The 16983-nt window shown below is 42.6% G+C and overlaps 1 protein-coding gene across 1 annotated transcript; it reads right to left on the reverse strand.

Moving 5' to 3' along the window:
• Positions 1–6515: 6515 nt before the first annotated feature.
• On the reverse strand, positions 6516–16079 carry LOC311000588 (estrogen receptor beta-like; the record flags this gene model as incomplete). Its single annotated transcript, XM_083991326.1, has 8 exons — positions 6516–6717; positions 7406–7571; positions 7910–8043; positions 8275–8413; positions 10990–11310; positions 12262–12378; positions 15628–15809; positions 15979–16079. The coding sequence occupies 8 exons, from the start codon at positions 16077–16079 to the stop codon at positions 6516–6518; spliced, it is 1362 nt and encodes a 453-aa protein (XP_083847452.1).
• Between the last annotated feature and the right edge of the window lie 904 nt (positions 16080–16983).

The following is a 16983-nucleotide window of genomic DNA, read 5'->3' on the forward strand; positions in this document are numbered from 1 at the left end:
GATAGATAGATAGATATACTTTATTGATCCCAATCTGGGAAATTACAGTGCAGCAGCAGCAACTGTGGCAGTGGCATTAGTTTGTTTGAATGAAAAGTGAGGAGGAGCTGGGCTATGTAGGCTACTGAAATCACCACATTCCGTAAATAAAGGGGAAGGGGGCGACAGCGGAAAAGCGACCAGACTTGCATAGTTTGTTCATTTTAAAACATTTAGCCTATTGATTGAAATGTGGTGATATCTGATGACTTTGGCGCTCGTGTGTGCAGCCAACAACAGAGCAACCGCTTCTTCCAGGTCGTACATTCGCCATTGTCCAGAGCTATGTTAACAAGCGGGGGGGAAAATGGCACGGTTTTGAAAATTTCTTCAGGCGTGGCAAACCTTCACCTGGGGCGGTACCACCAACCTAGGGGGTGGCGTCCATGGTGGCGTCCACCGACAGACTATCTTCAACTGGCCTGTTTAAGCACACATTTTCTAAAGACAGAGAAAGCAAAAAAGGGAGAGGATGAACTTTTTTCATACCAGGGGGGATTGTAGACAGAAATTTGATTTTGAGATAAAATTCTGATATTTGCCAAACTTCATCAACCATGACTCCAAAATATTGTAAATTTTTTTCAGCAAGATTGAAAATGTATTTAGCAGGAATTGGATGGTATATGTTTACAGTTTTCATGCACTGTAGGCTCAGTTTTAGATAAATCAAAAATCTGTGTGGATCGTTTGTGGAGGACAGTCTGAAGATGCTCTCTAGCAAGTTTGGTGTCAATCGAGAAAAAATTGTGGGAGGAGATATAATAATTATAACTTTTACAGTTTTTGAAAATAACAGTGATGGACTCCATAATTTGTAATGAGTTTAAGTGGACAAACGTTTCAAGCAGTATTGGGGCCCCCCCCCCCAGAAATCTGACTGGCATGGTGTCGAACATTTCTGTGAAGTTTTTTTCGCTGATTATGCATGGGAAGTAGGACTTCCTAGGAAGAAGAAATGAGAAAGAAAAACACTGAGAAAAAAAATAGGGTCCTGGCAGCTGATCCTGCCCGGGATCTAATGAATAGAAATATTAACGTTTTTATTAAAAATACAATTTTATTTTAAAATCTTTATTTTCCTTGTCCCTGCTCTGCTCTTTTCTGCCATTGGATTCTGAAATAGGATTAGGCCAATTATCATTAGTAGCTAGCTAGGATAGGCTAGCTAAGCATCACAATCATCATTTTCATTGTAGCTAGCTTGATTTATGGAATTTAAGTAAATTTGTTTATATATCTAGCTAGCGATAGCTAAATTTATGGGGGATGAATAAAAATGGAACTTATTTCTACCTTTAGAATGACTTAAATGATTGTTTGCCAAAAACACACTGTCCCACTTTACCAATAGCATATTGGTAGAGTGGGACAGTAGCAAAATGCCACTTTAAAAAAAATGTAAGACTCACATGGATGTGATTTTTTTTAAATTATGAATCACCATTACACCCCTTAACAAAATATATCACAATTACAAACTATCCACCAATTTGCTTATTTCTAGAACACTAACATCTTTCAGCTAAGAACGCTGTCATTTTAGCTACCACCCTGTTTCACTGTGGAGGTAGTTGAGCCACGCCCCTGGAAGTGATGTCATCAACACAGAACCACTCTTTTTTAATCTCATACATACCTATGATGAGCTCAATGATGATTTTTAGTAATATAAGTATACATATGTAAAGATAAACATGATTAAGCTTAACTGTCCCACTTTACCCATATTCACCCTAAATAAATACAGGGAAAAAACAACAGCACTTCCCCTTGTAGCCAGAGACCGAGAGTTCGTAACAGAAGCAGTTCTCAGATGAATATTAAGTTGCTTTTAATTAAACTTAACAATAATGCAATACCTAGGTCTATATTTATCTAAACCTGAGTCTCTGTAGGCTACCATCACAGTCTATGACACACGCAACTCTGTTGTCTCAAAAATCCGTTTAGGCACACCATAAGGAATTATTATCCAACTATCATAAGGCTGGGCGAGACAACCTATAGACTATAGTAAAATCTCAGATTTTTTCATGAAAAAAGAAATAATCCGTTTCAGGATTTAAATCGTTTTTTCCCTCCTAAATCCGTTACGGTGAAAAAGTAACCTTTCAATAAACTTTCTCTAGTTTCAAACTGACAGTGACACAAATACAAGGTCAAAAACACAGCCAATTTGCAAACTTGGTAAGAGCTGTTCACGTGAAAGACGACCAGATGACAAACTTACGGTACATGGACATATTTTTTTTCCAATCTCACTCTGGCCACTAGGGGTGTTTTTTTTTTTATAAAAATTTTTATTTCCTTGACAGCTTGTTGTCAAAAAATATCTGAGAAGTCTCAGTCCAGTTTTGCAAAGCGGCCTTTAGATAGTGGAGGTATGGAGGAGGCGGCTCTGAAAATATCCAACTTGCAACATGACGAAGGTCAAATAAGCAGCAATAATGCAGCATGAACGGATACATTCACTCTGCCCACACTGCTCCCTAAATAAATTGGAACAGTTAAATTAAATCATTTGATAACATTGAAATGACTCTCCTATCTATATATTTGTTGCATGCAGTTGGATTGATTCAAGAACTTTGTCTTTTAACAGGAACAATATGTTAATTTCAAGTGTTACTTTACAGTTCCCGGCATGCCTGACTCACCAGTCCTTAAAATTGGATGACATGGGAATTGCGTTGGTCCCAAGACAGTTTGGATGTGTACATGCAGGGACGTCAGGTGGGGACGGCACCGAGCAGCATCTTTAGGTGTTTGGTGTCTGACAGGGTCCCAGTGTTGAGAGTTGTGAGGGAGCTGCGGTCGCTGTCAAACAGCACCCCCAGGGTTTCGGTCAGGCCCAACAAGCAAAATCGAATAATACTAGAAAAAAAAGGAACAAACTTGCGTTGTACAGTAACTATTCTATTCAGGTAAACATTTCATTTTTGTCAACTGAATCCAACACAATAATACTAATCTATGCATTTCAGAATGCAAAATATTTCGTCCTTACACATTAAACAGTATGTCATTTTATTTATTACAGGATATTTGACCTGGTGTTCAAAGTGTTTAACTTTACAAGTATTTATTCCACCTGAGTGACTGCTGTATTTTCTCCAGTTGCTTTAGCTGGGTTCAGCCTCAAAGAATTACAGTAATATAAAATTGTCTTAACACTGAATATTTACCTTTACTAACCGAGTTTGATATTGTGCCTTACTGACTAACAAATAAAACAGCACACCAATGTCTTACTGACTGATGAGATAAAGCTGAACCTGATTCTCTACACTGGCGATTGCCAAGCATCAGAACTGAAGGCCAAAGGGAGGAGGAGAGGAGGAGAGGCCTGTGGCCTGCTGAATGAAGCATTGAGACCCAGAGACCCATGACAGATGTATGTCAGCGTAGGGAGGATTTCATGGACAAGGGGAGGCCATAATTTAAAGTCAAGGTCCTTACCGGGGGTTACTGTTACCAAGGATACGGAAATAAAAGTAGCGAAGCTCCGGACAGAGTTGCGGTAAGGGAGTAGGTTTGATTTTGACATTGGTGGGGACACAAAAGTGCTCCGAGGCATCGCTCCTGAAAGTTGATGTTTTTTTGCATTTGCAATCATAGTTTCATGTTATGTAGGGGTAACTAATGAGCAACTAATGAAAGACAAGAAGGCAACTTAGAAGAGTTCTCAGTTGCTCTGGCCAAAGTGAACTGTGCATCATCATGACTGACACATCCATCATTATTTAACCTCACCTGTGGATTTCCAGCCTCTCCTCCTTCTCTACCTCTTCCTGCCTCTCCTCCTTCTGTTCTAGCCTCTCCTCCTCTACCTCCTCTGGTCTCTCCTCCAGCCTCTCTTATGTCTGTCACCTGACAAAAATATGTTGATGCAGGACATATGAACAGATACATTAGGGATACAATAGAGCTTGATGGTACAGTTACTGCCTGAGGAAAAAAAAAGAGGCTTTTACTTTCACACACTTACATGTGATTTATTCCCCCAAAATATGGATGTACAACATTACACGAGCATCTGGAATCTGAGGTTTTTTTGTAGGCTTATATCCCGACCAATGTTCTTTATTTTTGGTTTTTAAACAGTTGCTCCCTTTCACACAAAGGACAGGCCTACATGAAAATAATAAGCTAGTAAAATTTAAAAAAAAGTAAAAAAAAAAAAAAAAAAAAAAAAAAAGTATCTGTTTGCCATTAAATATGGGCTTTTATTCATATTTATTCATTTATTCATATTTGAAATATTTTTTTTTCCAATCTCACTCTGGCCACTAGGGGTGTTTTTTAAAAAAAAATGTATTTCCTTGACAGCTTGTTGTCAAAAAATATCTGAGAAGTCTCAGTCCAGTTTTGCAAAGCGGCCTTTAGATAGTGGAGGTATGGAGGAGGCGGCTCTGAAAATATCCAACTTGCAACATGACGAAGGTCAAATAAGCAGCAATAATGCAGCATGAACGGATACATTCACTCTGCCCACACTGCTCCCTAAATAAATTGGAACAGTTAAATTAAATCATTTGATAACATTGAAATGACTCTCCTATCTATATATTTGTTGCATGCAGTTGGATTGATTCAAGAACTTTGTCTTTTAACAGGAACAATATGTTAATTTCAAGTGTTACTTTACAGTTCCCGGCATGCCTGACTCACCAGTCCTTAAAATTGGATGACATGGGAATTGCGTTGGTCCCAAGACAGTTTGGATGTGTACATGCAGGGACGTCAGGTTGGGGACGGCACCGAGCAGCATCTTTAGGTGTTTGGTGTCTGACAGGGTCCCAGTGATTAGAGTTGTGAGGGAGCTGCGGCCGCTGACAAACAGCACCCCCAGGGTTTCGGTCAGGCCCAACATGTCAGCAAAATCGAATAATACTAGAAAAAAAAGGAACAAACTTGCGTTGTACAGTAACTATTCTATTCAGGTAAACATTTCATTTTTGTCAACTGAATCCAACACAATAATACTAATCTATGCATTTCAGAATGCAAAATATTTCGTCCTTACACATTAAACAGTATGTCATTTTATTTATTACAGGATATTTGACCTGGTGTTCAAAGTGTTTAACTTTACAAGTATTTATTCCACCTGAGTGACTGCTGTATTTTCTCCAGTTGCTTTACCTGGGTTCAGCCTCAAAAAATTACAATAATATAAAATTGTCTTGACTCTGAATATTTACTATATTTACGTGTCCCTAGCGTCCCTACCCAATTCTACGCCCTAAATCCGTTAGATTATCACACTGATGATCCATACGAGAGGTAGGCTACCGGTTCTCACAGCCCGGACTTCTGCAAAAAAAAATTTTTTTGGAGGGTGTGTGTGTGTTTGCGCTGAAAAATAGTTCTGTTGTTTGGCCACTGTTTAAAAGAATCAGAATATAATCAAAGAATCGGATCCAGAGCAGCATTCATTTAGGCTACAAGTTTAATCAGCACTGATTAAACTTCTAAATAAACGTAAACATTTAATAACTCGGGTCAGGTCGGACCACGGGACGTCACCCATTGGTTTTGGGGAGTCGTTTTTGTGACTCAAATATGGCAGCCTGAACAGCGCCATGTTGGATTGGTCGGCCGAGAACCCGCCCACTGGCCTCGAAGCAGCTGTCCACGGAGCTGCTCGGACCTGTCACTCAACGTTTCCGCGCCCTAATTGGCCAGAGTTTTAACCTAATAACAGTAAAACGGTAGAGTTAAAAAAAAATTCACCCCCCTCAGAGTGTGTGCGGGGGTAGAAACTATCGATTGAGACAAAAAAACGTTCTGACACCAGGCTTTTAACATGTTTATTGAGGATGTAAAATCGGCGATTTTAACATGGGGGTCTATGGGGAATGCTGCTTTCTGACACCAGCCCCCAGAGGAAGCCGAGGGGATTGCAGTTTTTTGAACACGGAAGTGAGCTTCACTTCTCAGACCGACAACTGCCCCCTTGTCTCTGACGCGTAGGTGCTCTGGTTGTGATTTGTCTGCTGCCTTGAATCCGCCCTCTATACGTGCGCGTTCACAGATTCACAACCCAGGGTTGAGTTACCAAGTTGATAACCAGCGTCGTGGTACCGCTGATCCAGTGACAGTGTTGTGGATAGGTTCAGCTGGATAGGCTGACAGTAACCCCGGGTAGGCTGAGCTCGCTTCGTGATACAGGCCTCAGACACTCCGTATGCCATATTGATAAACACTGCACTTGATGACACTCGGTGACAGTTTTTTTTTTATCGGCAGCAGTGAAGGTGTGTGGTGGTGACTTGGCTCTTAAAAACACAGACAGGCTACAACTTTTTACTACAGGTTTTATTCATAAAATAATCAGAGCACAAAAGTTACCCGGGCCATGGCCCCCCTGGCCCCCCCCCCGGTTCCGCGGTGTGTGGATTTTATTGTGTTTCAGGTGGAGGTTCTACACTAATTTGATGATTATACATGAATACATTTTCGTTATAAGCTCAAGTCGACCGGGTGTTTGAGGGGCCTGTGTCCGAGCCGGGGGTCCAGGCGGGAGTGTCCAGCTGGTCAGCGGCGTCCTGCTGCGGCGCCCGGGGAGGCAGGCGGGAGCTGTGCTTGATGTGGGCGTCCACCATCTCCAGCAAAAAGCTGCACGGCACCATGTTATTCATCTTCATGTGCAGGTGGTTCATGCCTTTGTTGCTGCACAGGGGACGAGACAAGACAAATCAATGCAAGAACTTTGGATGGTTGGATGTTACGTAACCAGGACGCCCTCAGTTTCGTTCTACAGCAGGGGAGACCGGGGACAGTTGCAACACTTTTTGCATTTGGCTCTCTTACTCAGAGACGGTTTGGATTAGACAAACCACATTTTTATACAATAAACTTACATTTGTCTGTTAATAGTCAACACAATTAATAGATGATTACAGAATCCACATTCTTCACAATTTGCATTTGAGTGTAAGGAGTCAGATGTACAGAACTGACATGAGTGAGCAACAGTTGTTGCAACTGTCCCCGTCCGGTCAGCCATGATTAAACTCAATGTGCTAGCTAAACAAAGTGCTCTTGATACTAATCATGTCACCTTAAAGTTATCATATAACTCCTTTAAACCATATAAGTTTGAACAGAATCACAAAAAGAGTGACAACAGTTTTAACAAAAACAAAGCTCAAGAAAAAAAATACTTTCATACCTCAAAAACTGTTTTTTTGCAATAAAACCTGGAGCATCTTTTGAATTCAACTGATTTTTCTCTGCAAGGGGGGGAATCCAACTGAGCATGTGCAGTGTGAGTATCATCACTCTAGCTTGTTCATGATTGGAGAAAAATGACATGTTGCAACCATCCCCTGTTGCTACTGTCCCCGGTCTCCCCTACCTGAGCTGGCGGATGTGTGGCAGCAGCATGAGCAGGTGAGCGAGGCGGGTGTACTGCTGGCGGAAGGTGAGGCCCGTCTTGGTGATGGTCCAAACCAGAGCGTCCGCCACAGCGTCCAGGAGACAGAGCAGCTCCTCGCCGCCCTCAGAGGAGCTCAGGCTTATGTCTGGGAAAATAAAAAATAACCAGGAGAGTGAATTGAAAGGGGGAAAAAAGGGCCAAAAAATACATTTTCAGTGAAATTTTTACAATAACGTACAGAAGTGTTTTTTTCTTTATTCTTTTTTTGCCGGGATTTTATTTCTTCTTTTTTTTAATTGATGAAAATTAGCTAAATCACAGCGAAGGAAGTCAAATTTTTTCTTTTCTTTTTAAAATAAAATTAGTTTAAAAATAATAAAAACTTGTTGTATCACTTGTCCGTTCAGGGACTCGGGACACACGGGATTACAAGCTGCGATACCAATCAAACACTCTGCTGTTGTTTCACACACACACACTCACAGGAGTTGAGGAGGATCATGGCCTTGAGGCAGACGTACTCCTCCCTCTGCAGCTTCAGCTCTCTCACTCTGGACGTGGCGGCAATGAGCATGTCAAAGATCTCAGCGAAGCCCTGGACACAGCTCCACTCCTCTCTACCTTACAAGGACACAGACACACGCAAGACTGTAAATCTTCCTTTTTCCTGGTCCATGTTTTCCCAATAATTTCATAGAAAAGACTGAGGTTGATGATAATTATAGAAGAAAACAAGAGGAGATTCTAATTGATTCTAATTAACTGAGATGTGTGAGATGAAGAGTGTAAGTCAGAGTAAAGAAGTTTAATACGACCTGTGACGTGATGTGAGAGTCAGCTGCTGGTACCTGCTCAGGCTGAGGTCGGGGCAGAAGTTGAGTTTCCCTGGATGGTCCACCGACCTCCACATCAGCCCCATCATCAGCACCTCCAGCCAGCAGCAATCCAACAGGTGAACCTGGTTCAAGTCGCTGAACTTCATAAACCCTGAGGAGAAACACATGATCCCACAGACCATCACTGACTTTCTACCATCACTGTAGTAAGTTCACTTCAGTCTAATAAGACGCTGAAGGACGATAAATCTGCAGTATAAAGTTCATGAACCTGAGTAATTTTTCTCCTACACTGAAAAACGTTCATTTTTTCTGAGCGTTTTGTTGTTGGACTTCGTCTTTTTGTCTGGAGATTAGTGATGTACAAAGTGTTTTTCATCATTTCACATCAGACACTTTGAACAAGTGTTAAAGCAGAAGTAAGCGGAATGTTTGTGTTAATAATAAATAATAAGTCTTAAATATATCTTCCGACGGCAATCACTTACATAGAGTGTTTGGTCCGAAACACGGGTCTGTCAGTCACTCTGCTCTGCTGTAAGCCGAGGAGAAAACTTCTTGTATACTTCCTTGTATCTTACAAGCTTTATCCAATGAGGAGAGAGGACGAGGACCAATAGATCCAAGACGAGGGCGGGGGCTGCTAACTAACAAAGTTAGCCAAAATGACCCGATCGCTTACTTCTGCTTTAAGTGTCAGGTTTTATTGGTTTTTATGACTTAATATCCAATAACTGAAATTATATTTATGTAACCTGTTGAAACCAGGTTGATTAGCACCGACCATAGTCGTAATGTTTGTCTGGACCAGCGACGCCGTCTGAATCTGAATCAGCCAGCACGTCGGCTAAACACAGACACAGGCGCTAATTACAGTTCAGCTGCAGTTCATCGTCCACCTCCAGTTTCACAACATTACCTCCAAGTGATGCAGAGACGACAACGTGTCTGGTCCAGATAAAGTCGTTAACAGACCGAGGGAATGTAGCAAATATCCAGGTGCGTCATTAAATCACTTACATTACAGGAGATGTGGAGAGTTCACTGTCCAAACTATAAGATTGGCAGACGAGTACAAGCTGCTCCCATGTGTCTGGATTAGTGTAGAGAAAGTATTTCTATTCTAGTCTATAATAAATGGATGGAGCATGAAAAGGTTAAACACCCCGTATTCCTAAAGATTCTTAGTGCAAAGAGTTGCTCCTAGTGGCCAAATTCTAAGAAAATTCTTAGAATCATGATGTTTTCTTAGAATTTCCCCTAAAAGTTAAGAGTAGATCTTAGTAAAGATAAAAGCTATTCCTAAAGAATCCTAGCTCTTAAGAGAGCTCCTAAGGTGGGATCTGTTAAGAGCAGGGAAGAGGACTTTTAAGTGGCTTAGGAGTTCCCTAAGCAGAGGACAAAATGGTGGACAGAAGAGGCAGGAGAGATATTCTCCAAACTGGATGACAGTGAATTAATTAAACGCTACAGATTGTTCCTGTTCCTCTGTCCAGTTGGGTTTCCTTGTTATTTTCTTCTCCATTGCTGTTCACTGGTTTGTGGTAGATTTCAAAGCCAACCAACACTGCTTCTTATAGGCCGGTCAGCAATCACAGACACTGATGAAAGCTGAGCCATTTTACCCTCGTTAATACCAAATTGAGTTGAAATGTTGAAAGTTGAAAGTGCGAAAATTACCAGCATGGTAGGCTAATTAATATAAGCAAATAAATATAAATTTCACTATGTCAATACTGTGCAAGTTTTCACACATTTTGTAGGATAATTTTAAAGTATAGCTTACTATTCATTTAACAGATATTTTGTTTTATGTGAAATATTTTTTACAATTACACAGTCTTCATAAAATTGGATTCTATGGTTAAATTTATCGATTTGAGGGTCCATCCTTTGCACATTATCACCAAAAGTATATTTTTTATCTAGCTTTTTTTTTTTAAAGGTGTACAGAAATGGCCGTTTGTCCTGTTTGTCGCGCCGAGTTGTCACGAGCTGCAACACGAGTTTACCCGAGTGAGGAAAACGAATTTGATTGGTCGTTATCGAGCGGGCGGGACATTCAAAGCTTGGGGCGAGCCCGAGCTCCGTGTGTGTGTGTCTCAGACGTTTGAATGACGGATGACGGATCCAATATCAGTGGCTGGTGAATCGTGTACAGGCTGACGTATAATCCGTGCGCCTGCATTATCCAATGCGGAAAAAAAAAAACACACTTTCATCCCGGATTTACTCAAAAATAGAATTTTGCACAAAGTTTGGCCTACAACGTCTGAAAGATGAGTTATCACATTAATTTTATGACCCAAAGTGGGCTCAAATTCAATTTTCTTTTCTGTACACCTTTAAGTAGGTTTTTTGGGCGTTTTGGTCTTTAATTGACAGAACAGTTGAGAGAGAGAGACAGGAAATGGGAGGCAGAAAGAAGAGTATAGCCTCAACACATGGGGCGGGTGCTCTACCAACTGAGCTAAACACCGCCCCTTTATCTAACTTTTAGGATCAACCAATCACAGCGTTTGAAATGATGACTCAGGTGTCAACCACACCTCCTCACTAAGATAGGAGTTTCTGTCCACTCCTTGCTCAGAGTTCTCTGAGAGTGTTCTGGAATCACTCCTAAGCTAAGACTCCTTGCTAGGAATTTTTAGGTTAAGTTAGGAGTTCTCTGAGAGGATTCTTAGAATCTTTAGGAATATGGGCCCAGATCTTAATAAGCCAACACACCTGGGATCTCCTTAGTCCACAAGACCATGTGAACCAGCTCCTTGTTGGCCAGGCTGGTGAGCGTCTGGGTCAGCGGGCGGCTCATGTCCGTCCCCAGGCAGATCTCCGGCGGCTCCGCCTCCATCAACCTGTTGATCAGCTGCTCTGAGGACAGCCCGGGTCGCTGCGGCCCGTTCAACAAACCCTCGGCCGCCACTGCTGCTGCTGCCGCTGCCGCTGCTGCTGCCGCCATATTCAAAGCCTTAGCTCTGCTCGGTGACGACAGATGGGTCAGACGCCTCGTCCTCGGGTTCCTGTAGCCTCCCTGCTCCTTAAGCATACCTGAGGTGGAACAGGTAGGAAACCATCATGTCACACTGTCTTGTTTCTAACAGGTGAAACCAAAACCTGATGTGATTTTTATTAAAAAACATTTCTAATATCATAACGCAATTTTCACATTTGAAGAAGTCAAATTAATAGTCAACATATTTATATGAACTCATTTGAATATTCAGTTAATCAAATTATTCTAAGGGATGTTCAAGGCAGAGTTTCCACACCACATCTCCCACATCCTTATTTCTTTTAAAGGGATAGTTCACTCAAAATTGAAATTTCCACTCACCCTCGTGTCAACTAAGGGCTGGGAGAAGTTTCAGAGTCCTCCGTGCCTTCTCTGAGTTACAGCGGAAGCTCCCAGTGTTGCTCTGCCAGAATCTCGCACGATTTGCGGAGCCGTGAACTGGGTGTCAATGCAAATCCTGCGAGATTTGCACAGACACAGGCAAAGCAGTGAACTGAGACACTGGGAGCTTCCGCTACAAACAAGCTTAAAACATAGACTTATTTAATTTTTTTTGGAACAATTTCTCATGTCAGGGCTTCAATACAAGAGGGACATTACAGACGAGCAGTATGGAGGTATTTGGATGTTTTTTTGGTGTGTCTTTTGGAACGATGAATAGTGAGCCCCGTTTGCAACCGTCATATGGACATGCAGTGCTGCACGGAGCCCCGCTGCAACTCAGAGAAGACACGGAGGACTCTGAAACTTCTCCCAGCCCTTAGTCGACATGAGGGTGAGTAGATAATGAGTGAAATTTGAATTTTGAGTGAACTATCCCTTTAAGTAAGTACTCATTAATGAGCAAGAAAACCTGTCAAGAGAGAACAAATAAGTCTAGAGCAGCGTGTCAGTGAAAGGTCATTTGTCTGGTTTCTTGTTTGTTGTGAACAGAAAATGAAAAAGCAGTGACAGTGACTCTAATGAGAGTTTTGAATTACACTGACCACACTTGGTCATGCCGACTTCGTAGCACTTGCGGAGGCGACAGGCCTGGCAGCTCTTCCGCCGGTTCTTGTCTATATTGCATTGATTGGTTGCTGGGCAGATGAAGTCGTTGTGTCCTGATTTGAAACACAGAAGAAGAAGAATAAAAACTGTAGAACCGCAGACTGACCGTTGATCCTGATGGACGACTTCTTGCTGCTGATTTAACTCTGATTTTTACTCTCTGTGCACAAAGGTAGTGGGGTGCAGTTAGTGATGAGGTGCAGCACTGTTAAAATCCCTGCAGGGTTCACTGGGTATTTGTGTCGTCACACGCCACTTTCTGTGTTACACACGCACGCCAAGCCTTACCAGAGTAGCTGCCGGGGTTGGGGAAATCAAAGAAATAAAGGACATGGTATGTAACTTAAAGCAGATATCAGTGGAATGTTTTTGTTAATATAAGTCCTAAATAGTCCTATTTTCCGTCAGCAATCACTTACATGAAGTATTTCAGCCTAAACACGAGTCTCTCCGTCACTCTGCTCTGCTGTAACCCGAGGAGAAAATTTTCCTTGTGGGATACAAGTGTTATCCAATGAGGAGAGAGAACGGCATGAAGGGCTGTGTGTGCAGCCAAGGGATGCGCGTGAATGTGGTGACGTAGCACGAGGACCAATTGATGCCTGACAAGGGCGGGGGCTGCTAACTCATGGTGCGTTCAAAGAAACTCGTACTTTGTGTTTTTCCTTCCTGTGAAGTCATACCAGTTCGATCTGGTACGAGTTCACGGGTCGGAAGTTACGAGTGGCCGTTATAGGGAACTTTCACAGACAACAGGACGGTAAAAACACGAGCTACGGGTTACCTGGAACGCTACCAAGTCGTAGTTGTGACTTGAAGCTGTAACTTACGGTTTCAAAAGCCTGCCTTGAACGCAGCATTAGCCGAAACGGCCGTGAAGCTGATATCTGCTTTAAATACAGTATGTTGATGCAACATCGTTTTCATGCAATTGTGTGCGTAAATGCAACTTTGACTGTGGTGTTTGTTTAGCCACTGCCAGAAGAGATGTGTGTGGAGCGGATACGTTTTGAAGCAAAGAGTTTACGCCCTTGGTAGGCAAAATGAGGTAAATGTTTGTTTGTTTGTTTGTTTATTTGTTTATATGGGTTGACGGCTACAATGAATTGTTTTTATGAATTAAGTGTTGTTAAACCGTATGAATAAGGATGAGGTGCGGGAGTGTGTATTAAATTTATTGTGCAGTATGGTTTTAATATTGGCAATCATGAAATTAAATCCTTTCATGTGTTTTTAGTTTCACGGTGCCAAAGAGGAAATAAAAGTTGTGCACCAGTCGAGCTCCAGCCTATGTGTCATCAATGCCGAGGGACCGTAACAACACCTTCACTCAGAAACACAACCTGCTACACACCTTAAGGTGTTTTACACTTCCGCTGTGTTTTTATTTTTTATTTGATCCATAAGAAGATGTATTTGTAAGATACAGCTCAGTGCAATTATCGAATAGTAGCCTACTTTTGCTTGAAATACCCATCCCTACTAGTAACAACAGGTGGGTGTCAGCCAATCAGAAGAGAGGAGGCGGCTCTAAATCTGTCTTCTAATTGGTCAGCTGATTTCTGAGTGCTCCAATAAAACAGAGCAGATTTCAGGTAAAACACTGAGAGAGTGTGTGAGGGCTGTTCCATTGTCAGATCATCAAGTCAGTGAGTCAGTGAATGAGCAGTGCAGTTTGTGATTATTGATGATGATTTGAGCAGATCTGATCCAGGAACATTTTGTTCTGAGTCCGCCTCCCTCACACACCTTGTGCGTGTTGAAAGTACAGTAAATTATCGGCCCAAGACCGGAGTCAACAACATGTTGTTGTCAAGGTAACGTGTCGTGAGAGTGGGTAAGTGCTGCTCCATTCATGTTTACAGCATCTGGACCCTCACAGACTCTCACACTCTGTCACTTACAGCTGACGTCACTTTAGTCAGTGAGGGTTCAGGGCTCGAGTCTTTAGGGAACGGATTGGAATTGGGCCAAAGTGTTGGTTGGTCGGTCCAGGTGGGCGGGGCTTGGTGACTGCCTTGTTGTGATATCACAAAGATGTGACAGCACTTTTTAAGGCTCAGTTTCTGAATGCAGCCTGTGGTGCATTTCTCTCTGGACTGAGGCTTTGCTAGTTTCACAGTATTAAAGCCTTTGGAAACCTGACTTTAAATAGTAAAAATGCTATATTATATCAAAGTCAAGTGCCTCATTAAGCATCCACAAAAGTCTGAGTGACAATAACTATTCATAACTATTAGAAAACCCAAAGCTTTATGTTGCTTTATACAACATGGGACCTTTAAATGACTTTAAATGGACCTTTAACTCTTTCGCGACCATTGACGAGTAAACTCGTCACAGCCTGCCGAACGTTCACGACCATTGACGAGTAAACTCGTCAAAACCGTTTTTTTACAGATTGCGATAATAGACACTCTGAGGTACCCTGTGTGTGAATATGGTAGTCCTCTGATATGTAAAACTGTTTTAAACTAAAATCAAAACATAATGTTTTTTTATAAACTGTGTGATCTTGGTTTTGTTTGAGTAATCGTTCTCCTTGAATGCTGCTCTGGGGACAGCGTGCAGCGCTGTGCGGCTGTCGGCTACAGTGTTGCAACTTTCTCGCTGAATCTGGCGACTTTCCAAACCCTCTTGGCGACTTTTGACAAAAGCGACCGACGACAAATCTGGCGAGTTTTTCCGGTGCTGTTACAAACGTTTCTGGTTTGGAGACTCGGATCTGAAAGCCCGTTATCTCTGCTGTTTTCACGGTGCAGCGGAGCGGGCGCTCTGCAGCGGGGGCTGTGACCGGCCGCCCCCGCCCCAGAGCACCCACCGCCGGCCAGTCACACAGCAGTGTCACGGAGCTGCTGCGCTGCGGCCAGAGACCCGCACCGCTGCACCGCTGCTCTCCACGCTGCCACACCCCCCAGATTTGCCTACAAATATATTTATTTAGCCGTAGAAATGATTTGGGAGACATGCCACACTGCAGAGTACCGGTAAAATGAGCCGATTGCCACTTGACACAAAAGTGCGTTTTTCTCTGAAACTAGAGCGGGAGCTCCGTTTTTGGAGAAACCCAGCTCTCTTCTTCTACTTCGTACTCACGAACGAAACGGCGGAAAAACTCGCCGTTTTTTCGTGGAGCACGTTGTAAAGTCACTCTTCAACCACGTGAAGACCGTTTGTTTCTAGGTGATGTACAGAGTTCGGTTCGACGTGAGATAAAAGGTAAACAAATTGCCAAAAACATGTGGTCCTGAGCGGATGTGCTGAGGAATTAGTGTGGTCGCGAAAGAGTTAAGTGCTTCATGTCTGTTGTGTCTCACCTTGGTTGTTTCTCTTGAAGAAGGCCTTGCAGCCCTCACATGACCAGACTCCATAGTGGTAGCCTGAGGCGATGTCGTGGCACACGGCACAGTAGTTGAGGTCCGACTTCCCGCCCGACGACACCACACTGTCCTCGCTCTCCTGGGAACGCCTCCTCAAGCTCTTACTAACAGAAAACTTGAGTCATCATCACTTCTTCCTAACACAGACATGTGGAATTAACAGTCTGTTTTTATTAAGACTGAAGCCTAGAGTCCCAATCATCTCAATGAATCAGGAATTAGGCCTACAGATTATTCAGTTTTACTGCAGACACCTGTGTCGTATCGCCCTACCTGGTTGTTGAGACAGTGTGTCTCGGCTCGGGCTGGCCGCGCTGAGAGGACGGGGAAAGGACGCTCGCAGCTCGTTCCCCGTGCAGCCATGACTCCGACATCGTTAAACTGAGATTGGACTCTTGGAGCTGGAGACGAGCGGCAGGCCTGAGCTGCTGGAGGAGAAATAACACTGGTTAAAGCCCTGAAATACTGAATGTGAATTTCAAAACAGAATTTTGTAAAAGACGTGACATTTGAGGTCTCCTTCACACATCACATTCTCTCTCTCTCTTTTTATGCAGTTATTTGAGCACAACCACTTCTTCACCTGTTCTTATCTTTGAAAGAGCAAGTTCTATTTCCTGATCAGGACCATGAGCCACATGCCCAATTCCGATTCTATTTTTCATCCCTACCCCTAGCCCTAGCCCTACCCCTAGCCCTACCCCTACCCCTAGCCCTTAATCCTTAACCCTTGCCCTTGAAACGGAGCTACAAGGAGTAGGGTTGAAAGTCAACCCCTACGAATTGGGACACCACTTCAACAATCACATACGTCATCAGTCGTCTCTGCTGGCTTTCACATAAGCAGACGTGACGAGCTTTTGCCACAAATCCTCTATGCAAAAACACGTTAACTTAATAAAATAAAATAACATTTAATGAAGACTGATCGGTTCATTGTAAAACATTTATTTATTGATGTAAATGTGGTGATTTCTTTATGTAGGCAGAGCCCCCAGGCAGTGCTGCTCCTGTGTCCAAAACACACATGAAGCTTCACTTTTAATTCAAACAAATGAATGCGACTGCCTACATTTCATCAATGAGACCAGCATTTATCTCCTAAAAAGAATGTAACTACCCGGCAAACCGGTAAACCTTTAAAAATCTGCGAGTTAATTAGCGCGTAGCCTACTTGATGTAGCTACTTACATTTACGTTATTTAATTCAACAGCGTTATTTTGCATCGGACTGATGTTTCAGAAACATCTTATTAGAATCTAACTTAAAATTCAAAA

This window comes from Trachurus trachurus, assembly GCF_905171665.1.
Source record: "Trachurus trachurus genome assembly, chromosome: 17".
Taxonomy (NCBI): domain Eukaryota; kingdom Metazoa; phylum Chordata; class Actinopteri; order Carangiformes; family Carangidae; genus Trachurus; species Trachurus trachurus.